The sequence below is a fragment of the Haemaphysalis longicornis genome, unplaced genomic scaffold (assembly GCF_048455015.1).
Source record: "Haemaphysalis longicornis isolate Haplotype H1 unplaced genomic scaffold, Haemaphysalis longicornis Haplotype H1 scaffold_9, whole genome shotgun sequence".
Lineage (NCBI taxonomy): Eukaryota > Metazoa > Arthropoda > Arachnida > Ixodida > Ixodidae > Haemaphysalis > Haemaphysalis longicornis.
In genome coordinates, this window is record NW_027526460.1 from 77,294,374 (window position 1) to 77,307,876 (window position 13,503).

The window sequence follows — 13,503 nt, forward strand, 5'->3', positions numbered from 1 at the left end:
CATCATCATTTACCATTTTCCGTTGTCTGTTTTCTTCCCAATTACGTCACAGTGACTAAAAACTTTGGCCAGTTGCCCTGGTTAGGCCTATATTCAGGCCGAATGTTAGGCAAATTTAACGTTCCGCCATATCTCCAAATCCAAACTCCGAGTACCGGTTGGCGACGTTGGACGTCAAAGCGTGAGGTTAAGCCTAACGTTGGCCTGTCGCGTACCCGCCGTGTGCTGCACTAACAACCATTCAGCTGGTCATATTTCAAACTTTTCATCGCCACCTTCAGTCACGTGACTTGTCGCGGCCACTGGTGACGGCGCAGCCACGTGACGACTCGCAGTCAGCGGTCCTGGGGCGTTATGGCCCAGGACCGTTATGGCCCCACGTTTAATGACGTGTCTCGTTTTCTACCACAACTCTGTTGACACGTTTCAGGTTTGAAATCCTGGGGTGCGTTTTTTTCCCGCACCTTGGACGCCCTCCGAATCCTCGCTGTCTTCGACGCAAGATGTCAATAGTGGCACGCTGCCACACCTCACTGTTTGATGTCCGTGTGAAGGATAGCAGGCCGTCATTCTGCGGTGCGTTTCTTTATCGTCGCCGTGTCGTTTGACTTGCCCTAATTATATTGACTTGATTATATATTTGATCTGACTTCTTAATATCAGCGTGCAGCGGGCCCAAATCCGCTCAGTCTTGACGACCATTCAACTTGCAGCGTTGTCGTGGAGGAACGGCCAGAATTGCGCACAGGGGGGCTGCTTGTACGTAGAAATGATCAGGGCAGGTAGTCGCAGATGCCGCCGGGACCCTCGGTTATGTACTCGTAGCTTCCCTAATCTTGGGAACGTAGTACAATGTCAATTGAACGAGAAAGATAATCGAGGACAAGATCTGGACATATAGAGCTGGCGTGAAATAGAGTTAGCTGGTATACAACAAACCAGACGACGTGGCACGGTCCCTACTCGAGCGGCAAGCCAGCTTTAGAGTTTATACACAGCCGTCCTCGTCGTCGTCGACTAGCCTGTTAAACTGGTAAATTTATCGATTTCGCCGTTGCACGCATGCGTAGTCGCACCTCGTGCAGACGACGTTAATGGTATATACCTTGTTAGTTTTCGAGCTTGGCGGCGAAGACGCCGTGCCGGTGACGCATCAAGCGCCACACGCACGGGACTCAGCGTGTTGTTGTTGTGTCGGCCTCTCCTCCGCCTCCCCCTCTCCCTCGCTCAATGCCGGCGGCGCAGACGACGACGACGGGCTCGTTGTTTTCGCGCTCGTCTCGCCGCCCGCTTCCGTGGTGCTGCTGTGGTCGTCGTTGTCATACATGGGCGCGCGCGCGCGCGAGCGCGTACGTCGCGAGCCCGTTGTTCCTCGTGCGAGGGCCGAAACTCCTGCGGTGTCCTCTCTCGCCTGCAGACAGCTGCAACGAGCATCGCGCGCATGCAGGTGCGCATTGTTTGCGTCCCGTTCGCCCAACGGCGGCGACTGCGTGTCTGCGTCGTCCCTCTCCCTTTGTTGCCCTCTCTCCCGGCGATATCCTCCTCTCCGTTGTGTTCCTACGGCAGAGGTAGTGACGACTCTCCTCCGCGTCAGCTGGGGTCAGGCACGTACGCCCTTCCTTCCTTGTGCGCGCTACTCGGGCAAGTTTAGACTACGGCACAGGTGGCACTGCAACGAGGGCTGTTTTGTTCGCGAAAGCGAGTCGCGTCGGTTATGCAGCGACCGCCAAGCAGCGGCTCCGGAGGAAAACGACAGTGTGATACGGCGCCAGATTTTTTCATACTTTTTTTCTTTTTTGAAATCGCGCGCGCGCGCGCGCGTGATGTGTGCCAACTGCGCGATTCGACGCTTAACCACTGGCCCAACTTTGCGCCCTTCTCGGGCTGTGTGACCGTTGCTCGACTGTAAGTTTGACTGTGTTCCATATTCTTCGTAACCTTAATTAAAGCCGACGTCTTCTCGGTCGGCAGAGGTCGTGCGAGTTGTTGGACGTCTCCGCCCTTCCTTGCGTTTTTTTTTCCCCCTTTTCCTTCTCTTCGCGTTGGACCCGATAACATGTGAACCGTTGGCGCGCTGTTTTCAGCTCAAGGTCCCAGCCGGGTACATGTAGTCCCGCCGTGGCTGGCTTGATAAACGAGTGCGCGCAATCCGATACGCGCACTGCGGGACCGAAACACCAAAATAAAGGTTTGAATTTGAGGTTTTTTCGCGCCGAAACTGCGCCTTGCTTATTAAACGCGTTTTAAGGGCACTGTTAGCACTAATTTATCTCGCCTAGGAATCTTTCACGTCAAGGGAGACCTGGGCACGCGATTGCTTTCGTTTCTCGCCTGTCTGAGAAAAACAGCTTCCGCGGCCTGGATCGTCCTCGCGTCCTCGCGCCCTGCACCACAGAGCCTTATCCACGGAGATAGCGCAACGGGTAGGAACCAAGGGCTGAAATAAAGCTCGCTGAACCAATGTTCCATGACCCACTGAAACCAACTACCACAAAACGGAGGAGTTCGCGCTGGGATATGCTGAGAACGCTGTCTTACGGAGACCTTCTGGCATCAACTTTTGCCGCACCGTATGGAACGCTCGTGTGTGTCGTCCCCGTAAGGAATACACCTAAGGCCGAACGGGCGATCTCGGGCACAGTTTTAGGGGCGACCCTTCCCCCTCTCCCCCGTCCCCCTTAGGGGCTGAGGCTGTTGGCGTCTCCTGTAGTCGTCGTCGTAACCTTCATTTCATGTAGTCACGGTACTAAAACACCGCGAAACTCGCTTACGCCTCGCGCTGGAGCGCTTCGTAACGCGTACTAAAAGAACACATGGGGGCACTGGTTTTCCAACGCCTCGCGCTAGAACGCTTCGTGTTTCAGGGACACGCGACTTTTACAGCCAAGCTGTATACCTCTAACCCCCAGCGGTTTCGTCTCCGTGGGCAAAAACGCCAAGGTTCCAAGAGTACACTTATACACTGCATGCTTCGCCCTTCCCCAGGTTTCACGTTAGTGGGGATGGCCTTTATCCTTTCGTTTTTCCAAAAGTCAGGAGCAAGTACATTTTGAGAGGGTAAGCGCGGAGAGGGAGGGATGTAAGGAAGATGGGGCTCGTTCAGCAGAGACATTGCGGGAAATCTGCTCGCGGAACAAGATCGGAGACGGTGCAAACTGCCTCGGAGCGGCGGGTGAGACCACGGGACTTACGTCAGACCACGCGCCCGCCCCCTGTGTACTATGAGAGTTGTCACGTACTTTGCGAAGCTGACAAAAAACGGCCAGTCGGCATGGTATATACAGGAAGTGGAAATCAGGCTAGCGTCGATCAACACGTATCACGAGGTGACAGTTTCAGCTCTATGCAACCACAGCCATAGGTTCTGTGCGTGCTTAAGCCTATGAACAGGACAACTTGAAGCAACACTTTCCACCGATCGCTGTTGCGATGACAGGTGCCCGAGCTCCAGGAGCGAGCATCTCACCCTCCTTTTAGGGGCGAAGCCCCTTATATGGCTGGGGCTGTTGGCATCTCCTGTCGTCGTCGTAATCGTCGTTTCGTGCAGTCAAGGTACTAAAAACCGGGACACTCATTTACGCCTCGCGCTAGAGAGCTTCGTGCTTCAAAGACAAGAGACTTTTACAGCCAAGCTGATATATAACTCTACCCCTAACGGTTTCATCTCCGTTGGCGAAAACGCCAAGGCGCCGAGAATACACGTATGCACTGCATGCTTCTCCCCTCCCCAGGTTTCAAGTTAGGAGAGATGGCCCGGGATTTTTTTTTTTTAACTCTCAGAACCCGCCTCAACTCACGATAGTACTGACATTTCTTCCGATTTTGATGTGACAGGATAGAGTGGGCGGCGCTTTCGTGTTGCTATGTTACAGGTGCGACATCCTTGGCACGGCATTTCACGTGGGATGTTCTTTTATAGGTGCGCTATGTCGTCGCCAGGTGACATCTATCAGCGGGAAAATGTCTCCGGCAGGATTTTTTTTTTATGATTATCTGCCCTTATACGTGGGCGTTGCGTTCAACTTGACATTTTTTCCAAGTCTGATTTCAATTTGTAACTCCGTTGCGCATTTTAGCCGATGATGATGTAGTCCATGTTAAACGGTAAACCACGCGTTTAACGAAGTGAGTTCCGAAAGACGGAAAGCGAATTAGGCGGCTACCGAAGACCCGGCGGAAGGATAAAATAAGGAAATCTGGGGGCATGGAATGGGCTCGGAAAACCTGCGACAGGAATGGTTGGAAATCTCTGCGAGAATCATCCACCCCGTGGGAATGCGCATGGGCTGTGTATGATGATGATCTTGACGACGACGACGATAATGATGATGATTCAATTATTTGACTGTTTAGCGGAAGTCTGGAGTCGCGCAGAAGAGAAAACACGACGCGGCGGTCGCAGCCGGCGCTGCACCTCCTGACGTCACAATATCTGACAGGGGCGCACAGTGGCTGAGGCGTTCTACTCTGAGCGCGATCACGCGGGTTCGATGCCGCGCGCGCCGGCCGTTTTTCTGATGGGGGCGAAAAACAAAAACGCGCTTGTTTACATACCTTGGCATGTGTTCAAGAACCAAATTAAGTCTTCGCCGTCCCCTACGGCCGGCCTCGTGCTCCCGATCGTCAAATCCCCATTTGAATTTCGACTGGTTTGCGTTGTGTTTTGCTGTCTGAACCCTTCGCACCCCGCTTCCCCTGCGCCAGCAGGTCGCTTGCTTGGTCACGGCAACGCCGAACGCACGACGCCGAACACGTGCTTGTGCCGCAGCTCATACATTGCCCTCGCTGCGATCAGGGTTATGCAATGTGAGCGCGCACTGGAGTTCTAAATACCGTAGCGTTCACCGCCCTTAAAGAAGCGGATGAAAGAGGGATTCCGAGTATCCGAAACTGGGAGAGGTGGAGAGCGCCCGCTCTTGCCGCTATACAAATGCTATCGCACATAAACGACCTCTCAGTGGTGTGCGTGTGCGGACGTCTCTATAGAATCGACGTTTCCCATTGCAGGCGGTGGTGCAGTACCAGCGCGGAGTCCGATCGCCTGAGAAGGGGCTGGCAGGTGGCCGAGCCATGGAGGGCCCCGAAGGGGGCTCGACCCCCGCCGGGGCGGTGCTGGGGTCGCCGCTGTGGCACCGAAATGCCGTGCCCAAGCGCAAGATGGCGGTCGTGCATGGCCCGCTGGTGCCGCGCAACGCCTCGCCCGGCGACGAGTTCCGGCCCCGGGGAGTCGACCGCCCTTTGCGCTCGTCGCCGGGGCTCGTACTCTCGCCGCCATCGCTGCCTTCGTCGCCATCGGCGGACCTCCTGGCCCCGTCGTCCGGCCCGGACCCGGCGTCCAGGTAATGAGCGGCCCGCGGTGCTTTGCGTGCCAATGAAAGACGGGGACGGCGTCTGAGGAGTTCATTTTATTAAAACGAAGCTTTAGTGTTCACAGTAATGGCGTCTGTAATGCGAATACGCCCTGCAGGAAAGCCAACTTTGTCTGACGATGATGTGAGTGAAGTGTAGCAAAATTAAAACGCTTCCCTGCGAAGCTTGGCAACAACGACAGCCGTTACCCACAGGCCAACGTAGGATGGAAACGGTGTTGCTCTGTGTGCCGTAAGGTGTTAGGCTTAACTTCCCATTTGGAGTTATAGGATATGTTAGGCCTAACGTCACATTTTGGGGTTTAACACCTCAAACCGGCACCCACTCATAAAAATTGCTCACTGAACGCCAAGTGGCAGGTACGGATTCACGCCGTACACCCCAAACCCAAATGTTAGGCCTATGGAGTGCACACTTGAGAGTTGCTGTGGGCATTCTAGAAAAGGGGTGCGTACCCTCAGGTGCGCACATGCTCGCAGTGTTGGATTGGCCAATCAAAGAATCCATCACGAGAAAGCTTCGCATTCAACCACCGTCGTTATTAGATGGAGGGGTGCATGAATTTTTCACCTCCTTATTCGTTCATACTGTATGAAAAAACATAGGACTTGTAGTTTAAAGCACAAAAAGATGAAACACAAGAAAGTAGACGACACGAGCACAACTTTTCTGTGTTTCGTCTTTTCGCGTGTTGAAGCATGAATGCAGTGTAACCGGCTCAGCTTTTCGTACTTCAAAACTTTCTCTCACACACTCACTCACTCTCACACAGGATTTTCCCAAGCAGCAGAAATTGCCAAGCCCAAGCATGGCAATTCATCAGTGGCCAATGTGTCCGAGCTTGGCAATACCTCGGCCGCCAATATTGACTGGTGTTTGGGAAAGGTGACAAGCCAACAATTGGCCAAGCCCTGGAAGGCCAATATTGGACAACGCTTGGCAAAGTATCTTGCCATTATAATGCCAATGGGTGGACCCCACGCTATTTTCATGCACATTTTTGGCTTTGTGGCCAGTCCTTATGACCAATGCTTATTTTATGAGTTGCCTCGCGGCCCGATTTCTGCTTTATACATGCCAGTATACAGGAAATTATTAAACGAGTGCGCATTATTTATTTAATGCGCACTCGTTAAATAATTTCCTGTACAATGGCATGTATAAACAGAAATGGGACCGCGAGGCACAATAAGCAAACTGCATCAACTTTGCGAAGCAATTATAGATAAGTGACTTGCCAAAAACAATTGAGCAACACACCGGGTCTCTCTGTGTAGCTTTTTTATTATGCACATCAAATATACGAGAAACCGGCTTAACAGTGACAAGAATACGAGCACAAACATGAAAGCAAACACAAACACAACAGTCGAGAAAAAAATTTAAAAAGCGCTGCTCATGAAGCGCGAACCAATTATCATTCGTTTAACTGCTTGAGATGCCTACAAAACAGAAGCATTCAGGTAAATGAAAACAGGACCCTCATTCCCGGAAATTCGCCGACGTGCCAAGATCACAATGTGTTGTTGAACAGCACTATAGCCCAGCTTGGAAAGCTTGTCACTGCTGCACCCGCCACTTGTCCACGGGAAACACCTGTGCGTCGTGGCGCCTGTAATAAGTAAAAAAAATAGTTCTCTATAATGCTAAATTCACGCTGCTTACTAAATACAGCACCTATACAAGGCTTACCACATGTCCGTGTGAAAATATTCAGCCTAAAGTTCCAGCTTGTTAACACTCGCTATGAAACATAAAACGTACTGCACTATTCATTTTTCAATACTGCGTTTTACGGTAGCAGTTACTTGGCTCGTTCTTGAGAAAACAGTCCGGAATTTCACCGAAAATGGGCTTCACTCGTATTGCAGTCGCGCAAGGTAATACAAAAAGTACAATAGACAAAGCAACACGCCAGCGGTTCCGTGAATTTTCGTTGTGCCTTCGCTTACTTCTGCCCCGTCAGACGCGGAATTCAGACGCGAACGGAACCGACGGAGAAGCCCAGCGGTAGTGTAATTACTCTGTCGCTCGACAATACCTTTACGTTGCTCAAGAAAATAATGAAACGAAAGCTTCATTAATAGGTAGAGTTTAATTAAGCCAGCTTAATACATCCGCAACTCTTATACTGCACACGAGTCTTGCTTCAACGCATGCTGAACGTCGTGAACCTGCAGTGTGAGCACGGCTGCTTGTTCGGAAAACACAAAGCCGGAAAAAGGATAGCTAGAACTGGCGACACACAATTGGAAGCACATGTATGTGACCAATTTTTTTTTCGCAAGAACCAACAACACTAAGCAGCACTCGCGAGCGCCAGTTATAAACGACAGCTGAAGTTTTGGCGGGAACGAGCGCGAGCACTCCCGCACCGCGAAAAAATGAAATGGTGACTTACGTTTTCAGCGGCGGCCGTAGCAGGCAAACGATGTTGTTACACCAGTCAGGTATACTCCACACAGCCACCGACACCAAAACGCACCTCACAGACACGTACAGGAGTACTACCGCAGTTTCAATGCCACAAAAGAGCCGGAGCCGTCGGTGCAACGCACCCGTCCACCTGACCCGCCGCGTGTTCAAAGAACGCGCAAAGGCACAACGCTGAAGTAGTTCGACGTTCACCGTTGCGTTAGGACACACAAATGACCAATTCCTACTGAACGTTTAACACTCTCTCTCACGCTGTTTTGAATAAGCTGCACTTTAGTTTAAGTACGCTTTGTTTCGTGGCACGGTGCTGTGGCTCTTTAGGTAACTACTTTTTGCTGCGTTTTGGCCTGTTCACCGCGCTCTAACCGTCGTAATCTGTCATGTTGGGGAACCGCCGCGGGCAACAACCGCAGTGCTGCCCTCGAGTGGTGCTGCTTGCGCGCCGGGTGCGCATGTATACACGCAAAATAACGCAAACGAGTGCTCTACAGTGAGACTTCATGCAACAATATGCAACAACAGGCAAGGCTGTCCGCATTTACACCTGCCAATACTTTTTATTTAAATGTGCTACTTGACACACGCGTGAAAATGATTTGGAACTACTTTTTTTGTTGTGCGCTGCGCGTGAAAACAAATTCAAAAACACGCAAACTTCAGTAATATTTTGAGTGAACTTGAGTGGTCATTCAACTAACAAGAAAATGGCAAGACGTGCGTAAAGGCACTCATAAATACCTGCGTCACATATAGGCTAATACTCTTCATAAAATTTTATGATCAAAAATTACGTCTGAATGAGCGCGCTGTCCAGTGTGATTTTTTGCGCACCGGCCAATGCGTGTCCTCAAGGCCGGTCGTATAGCGCTCGTTGTCCACGAATGGCTTTTGCGTACAGGCCGGCGTCTGGCCAAGCTATCGGCTGTCCAGTGTGATTTTTTGCGCACCGGCCAATGCGTGTCCTCAAGGCCGGTCGTATAGCGCTCGTTGTCCACGAATGGCTTTTGCGTACAGGCCGGCGTCTGGCCAAGCTATCGGAAGCCAAAGGGAAGCCAAGGGGCGTCCAATGATTGGCTATCGGCCAATGCTGCTTGGGTTTACAGAGCAAGTTGAGGAGAAATTATATTTACAAAACAAAAACACACCCGTGTTCAGATTTATAAGAGCGTTAATGAGGCAGAGTAATTTTTTAAATGTATCACAGGTTGACACAACTTCTTTGCTCGTTGCAATTACGCAAGTGCTTTGATTTGATTAACAGACGTGTCCATAGAGTCAGCTTTAACGATGCCACTCAGCAATTTGTTTTACATGTCTATGGTGAATGGAAAATACTGCAGCGAAGAATGCCAGACCTTGTATATGTACTACGGGTAACTCTGTGCGTGTGATGAAAGGGTGACTGGGCTTAGACATGCTATCTGTTTTTATGCTTCCACGATAAAGAAGGGAGAGGAACTTTAATGACACTTGCGATACGGGAGCTCGGTTGCGCAATGCGGAAATACAACCGTGTCGTGCATACTCTAAGTAAATAAGCTGCAGAACCGTGTTTTGTATGCTTTCCGACGTTCCGACTGATAAAAGAGGTATGTCAGTTAGCCATTTTTCTTCTCTCTTAAAAGAAAAATGAGAAAAAGAAATTCCACGACCATGTACTTGTGGGGAGCCTGCTTGTGTAACAGCCTTTTATTCCTCTGAGCTTTCCTATGGACAATCCACGGCGCAAAATAAACAAAGGCTCCATTACTCTATTGTATTTGCAGTGCCAAAATGTCAGGCGAAGGCGTCGGCGCATTTTTCAGCATTTCGTGACACTTCATCTAACCTGAAAACCAGCCTAGTGTGGTACCGCAACATTCACTAACACCAGCTATATAATATGCCGCTCATGGCTGAATTGGCCATGCTTGTATACGAGTATTATTCGAATATTGGTTTCATGGACTTCTCAAGGATGTCACTGATACCCGTTACTCTATTCTAGGGACATCCTCCTTCCGGGAGGACCTTGCCAAGCTGCCCCACCCCGGGACCACCGGTCCTCTAGGGACCACCGGTCTTCGAGAGACCACCGATCCTCGAGGGACCACCGGCCTTCTAGGGACTCACGGGACTTACTCGCACTTAGGATAGATGTCGGGGCTCCCGCCTCCACGGACTACTTGCCTTCGTGCCCCAATGACGTTCTTCTTCCCCCGAGAGACGTCGCGATGCCCGTCAGGGACGTGGTGTCGTCCTCGCCCAGGTTTTCCAGGGGCGATGCACCACACCAGAAAGACTTGGCATTGTTTGGTGGCCACAGCATCGTCAGTGCCTCCTCCGTGGTGGCCCCGGTGACACCCCCCTCGGTGACTGACTGTAGTGGAGATGTGAACATGCCCAGCACCGTCTACGGCTCCAGTCCGGGCCGTAGACTGGAAGACACCTTAGCCGGCCTTAGGCTGGCGCCGCCGCGAGAGAGCGTGCTGGTTCGCGGTCCGGGAATGTCCGCGACGAAGCCGCAGGTGACCAGCCCGCAGATTCTCGAGCAGCACATCAGCAAGATCATATCGGAGAACGCGGCCATCGTGGAGACCCTCGACCCACTCTGGACCAAGCGCTACATGCGTCACAGCAGCACGGGAAGCACCAGCAGTTCTGTGAGCAGCAGCAGTAGCAGCGTCAGTGGTGACTCGCGAAGTGGTAGCCTAAGCAGTGGTTATGGTAGTACGCGAAAGTGGAGCCTCGATCCGTCGGCAATGGGCACAAGGGGCCGCTCGAACCCGAGGAGGGTCTCCGAGAGTGCCCTGGTACGAGCGTCTCAGCCTTCCTCAACTTCCATACCCGTTGCTCCGGCAGCGATCAGCGCCCCTCCTCCAACGTCCAGTGTCGCTGCCGCTCCACCGGACGCCCCCGACGGCAGCATCATCCGTGACCTCTTGCTGCGGCACCGAGGCGAAGGCAGCGCCGAGGGGGCCTGCCCCAAGTGCGGCATCTGGTTCCGAAGTGCTGCTACACTAGAGGTACACCTCGAGCACTACTGCAAGGTGCCCAACCCGCCACCCAAGAAGCGCAAGATCTCGGAGCCCGTTCTGTCGTCCCACCACTCGGCAGCATCGTCGCGCTTCCCGTTTCCTCTGGTGTCGACCCGCGCTGCCGATGACATGATGACCGGCCGTGCAAACGCCAGTGGAAGTGGCAGGAGCATCAGTGTGTCATTCCTGCCAGGCCCGCCACCGTCGAGTGCCCCAGACAAGATGCCGGGACCTCCGGTTCTGCCGCCGCCCATGCCGGCACTACCACCGTTGCCACCATTGGTGGCAGCAACATCCTCCTCCCCGCCAGCGCTGTCTCCACCGGTCCTGACGCCCATGCCAGTGGCCACTGCGGTGCAGGTGTCCAGTGTCCCGAGCGCAAACCTCTTGGCTCCCCCTCCCAGAGCGAGCCGGCCAACGTCCCTAGCTCTGGGCGGCGGTGCCTCGACCCTGGTGGGCTCGACCTTGGTGAGCCCCGAGACGCCCCGTCCCAAGAAGAACTGCCTGCAGCTGTACATCAACGGCCATGCCTACACCTTCCTGGGACTCAAGTGCTCGACCCGGTCCACTTACTGCTGCATCTACCGGCCGCAGCCGATGTACGTGGCCCAAGAGGCCGCGCCCCCGGGCCTGTCCATGTACTCGGACTGGCGCCTGGTGCCAGCGGCCGAGCCCGTGCCTGGCGTGACGCATGCGCGCCTGCTTGGCCAGTACGACTCGCGCCAGTGGCTGCACTCGGGTGCGGCACGTGCCACCGTGAGCCCGTGCGGGGCGGCTGCACCACTCGTGACCCATTCCAGCTACTGGCACTTCCGCAGCCGCGCACCCACGGAGCCACCAGCGGAGCAGGTGGGTGGAGAATTGGGCCGTGTCGCGACTACCAGAGTGCGCTGTTGGCCACTGCCTGCACTGCCCTTGCACTCGTACTTGCACTGCCCATGCTTTTGCTTCCCTTTCCTCAGGTGGACTTTAGGACTTACAGCAAAATGAACAGGTTTTGGGGCTACTCTCAAGGCTCCACGATTTGTCATTATTGAGCCTAACAGTCAGAAGTGGTTAATTTATCGCTGGTTTGCACCATGCCTCTGGCAGATCTGTTCCAAGAATTTTTCGTGGCTTATTAGACCTCAGTTTGAATTCATTGAGTAGCTAGCAGTTGAGGTGGGTAATTGTGACAGGCTCGGGGTATTCTTTAAACACCGTGCATGTATAGCGGAAAATACATTGTTGGGCTAGTTTGTACTTAGACATCATGGTTTCACCTGCACACGAAAGGACAGTAGACGAAAGCAAAGTGCAGGCAGTACCACAGCTCAGAAACTGCACTGTGGTCCTGCCTGTACTTTGCTTTGTGGTCCTGCCTGTACTCTAGTCCAGACAGTCTGTTCGCTTTTTTTTGTCCAGTGTCTTTTTTGTTGCGCAGTTGAAATCGTAGTGTGTAGCTGGCCGCATGAACTGGGATGCTGATTTTATGTTAATGTTGGAGCACATGTGCCAGCTTTGAAATCAAATAGAGAATTTATAGAAAGGTGCACTTTATTGAAGGGAGGGTCGTTACATCAATCTGTGCCCTAGCACCCCATAAATAGCACTGATTTCTAAGGTGGAAACCATAGATCTCTATGTTTTATAGAATTCTCAAAATACAACAAATTATTGTGAGGTGCACAGAATTGCGCAAAAAATTGCAGCGCTTGTGGGGAAGGGGAACAGCAGCACCAGAGAAGGGTAGGCTGCTGCCACAAGTACAGATTGGGACAAATAGGAGGATCCTGACGATGGCCAGCCAGCAGAACGAGTTTGTCAGGGTGCTGTGTTGTTATGGGTGCGGTTGCAAAGTTAAACAGAAAGTTCGACAGCGGATCAACAGAAGGTTGAACTGGGCTCTTGCTTTCACTTTTTTGGAAAGTTCTATGCATCCTCCCTTATTTTGCAATGCAATGATAGTGAATGTAAAAATATAAAGGTTGGTCCCGCCAATGTGGCTTGTGTCCAATATTGTCAATTGCTGCCATCTGGTGGCCGGAATCGCACCTCTCTGTTGTGTCATGCAAATAATTGTCCAGGACAAATATGTCTTTTCCGACTACACAGCACCTCCCTATCCATGCCTTCTGAACTGCTCTGTTGTGCTATTCGGCAGTGGCATTGTTATCGTTCTGTGCCTTGTTTGCGAGGGAAGCTCATGCCTACACGTGGATACTATTACTCCTTAAACAATGGATGTATCCATCTTCGCTGCAGCGAGCTACTAAGGTGCCACGTCCCCTCTGGAAGCACATGGATGCCGAGCTTACTGCGGCATTTTTTTGCATCAGAGGGGAAACAAAAAGAACACAACTGTGGCAATAGTCAGTCAATGCTTCCTTGCGTAGTTTTTCACATCTGTTGGATGAGCAATCTTTACGCGTCTTTGATTGATTCATTGGTAGCGGGCTCTGGTGATAAGGGTGACGTGAGTCAGAGTGTTCGGGAACAAGCGACAGCTGTAGTCGACCTTTAATCACGGTAAAGCTTGGCAACGGAGCTTGTGACCGCATTTGTATCAAAGCAGTGGTGGAACAATAGGCTGGAAAAGGAGAAAGAAAGGCCAACCTCCTGCCAGCCGCAACATGCACATATCGTATAGATCGTAGACGTCATGTATCTGTCCCGCCCAGTGCGTGTCAGTCTGCGCAAC

General features: G+C 52.2%; 2 protein-coding genes across 4 annotated transcripts in view; one reads left to right on the plus strand and one right to left on the minus strand.

Annotated features, from left to right (window-relative positions):
• LOC144151631 (uncharacterized) overlaps positions 1-1,580 on the minus strand; it is a 109,624-nt gene extending 108,044 nt beyond the window's left edge. Inside the window, exon 1 of the mRNA XM_077682746.1 lies at positions 1,106-1,580. The gene's annotated coding sequence lies outside the window, so the exon portion shown is untranslated. The remainder of the gene's footprint in view (positions 1-1,105) is intronic.
• The window catches only part of Shn (zinc finger protein schnurri), a 102,117-nt gene that overhangs the window by 68,241 nt on the left and 20,373 nt on the right, over positions 1-13,503 (plus strand). For 2 of the 3 annotated variants that reach the window (XM_077682742.1, XM_077682741.1), the window contains exons 2-3: positions 5,008-5,339; positions 9,794-11,672. In XM_077682742.1, the coding sequence (XP_077538868.1) occupies positions 5,071-5,339; positions 9,794-11,672 (2,148 nt within the window). In that variant the 5' untranslated portion in view covers positions 5,008-5,070. Of the gene's footprint in view, positions 1-1,772; positions 1,906-5,007; positions 5,340-9,793; positions 11,673-13,503 lie in introns of those variants that run through there. The other variant, XM_077682743.1, reaches the window with a different exon arrangement.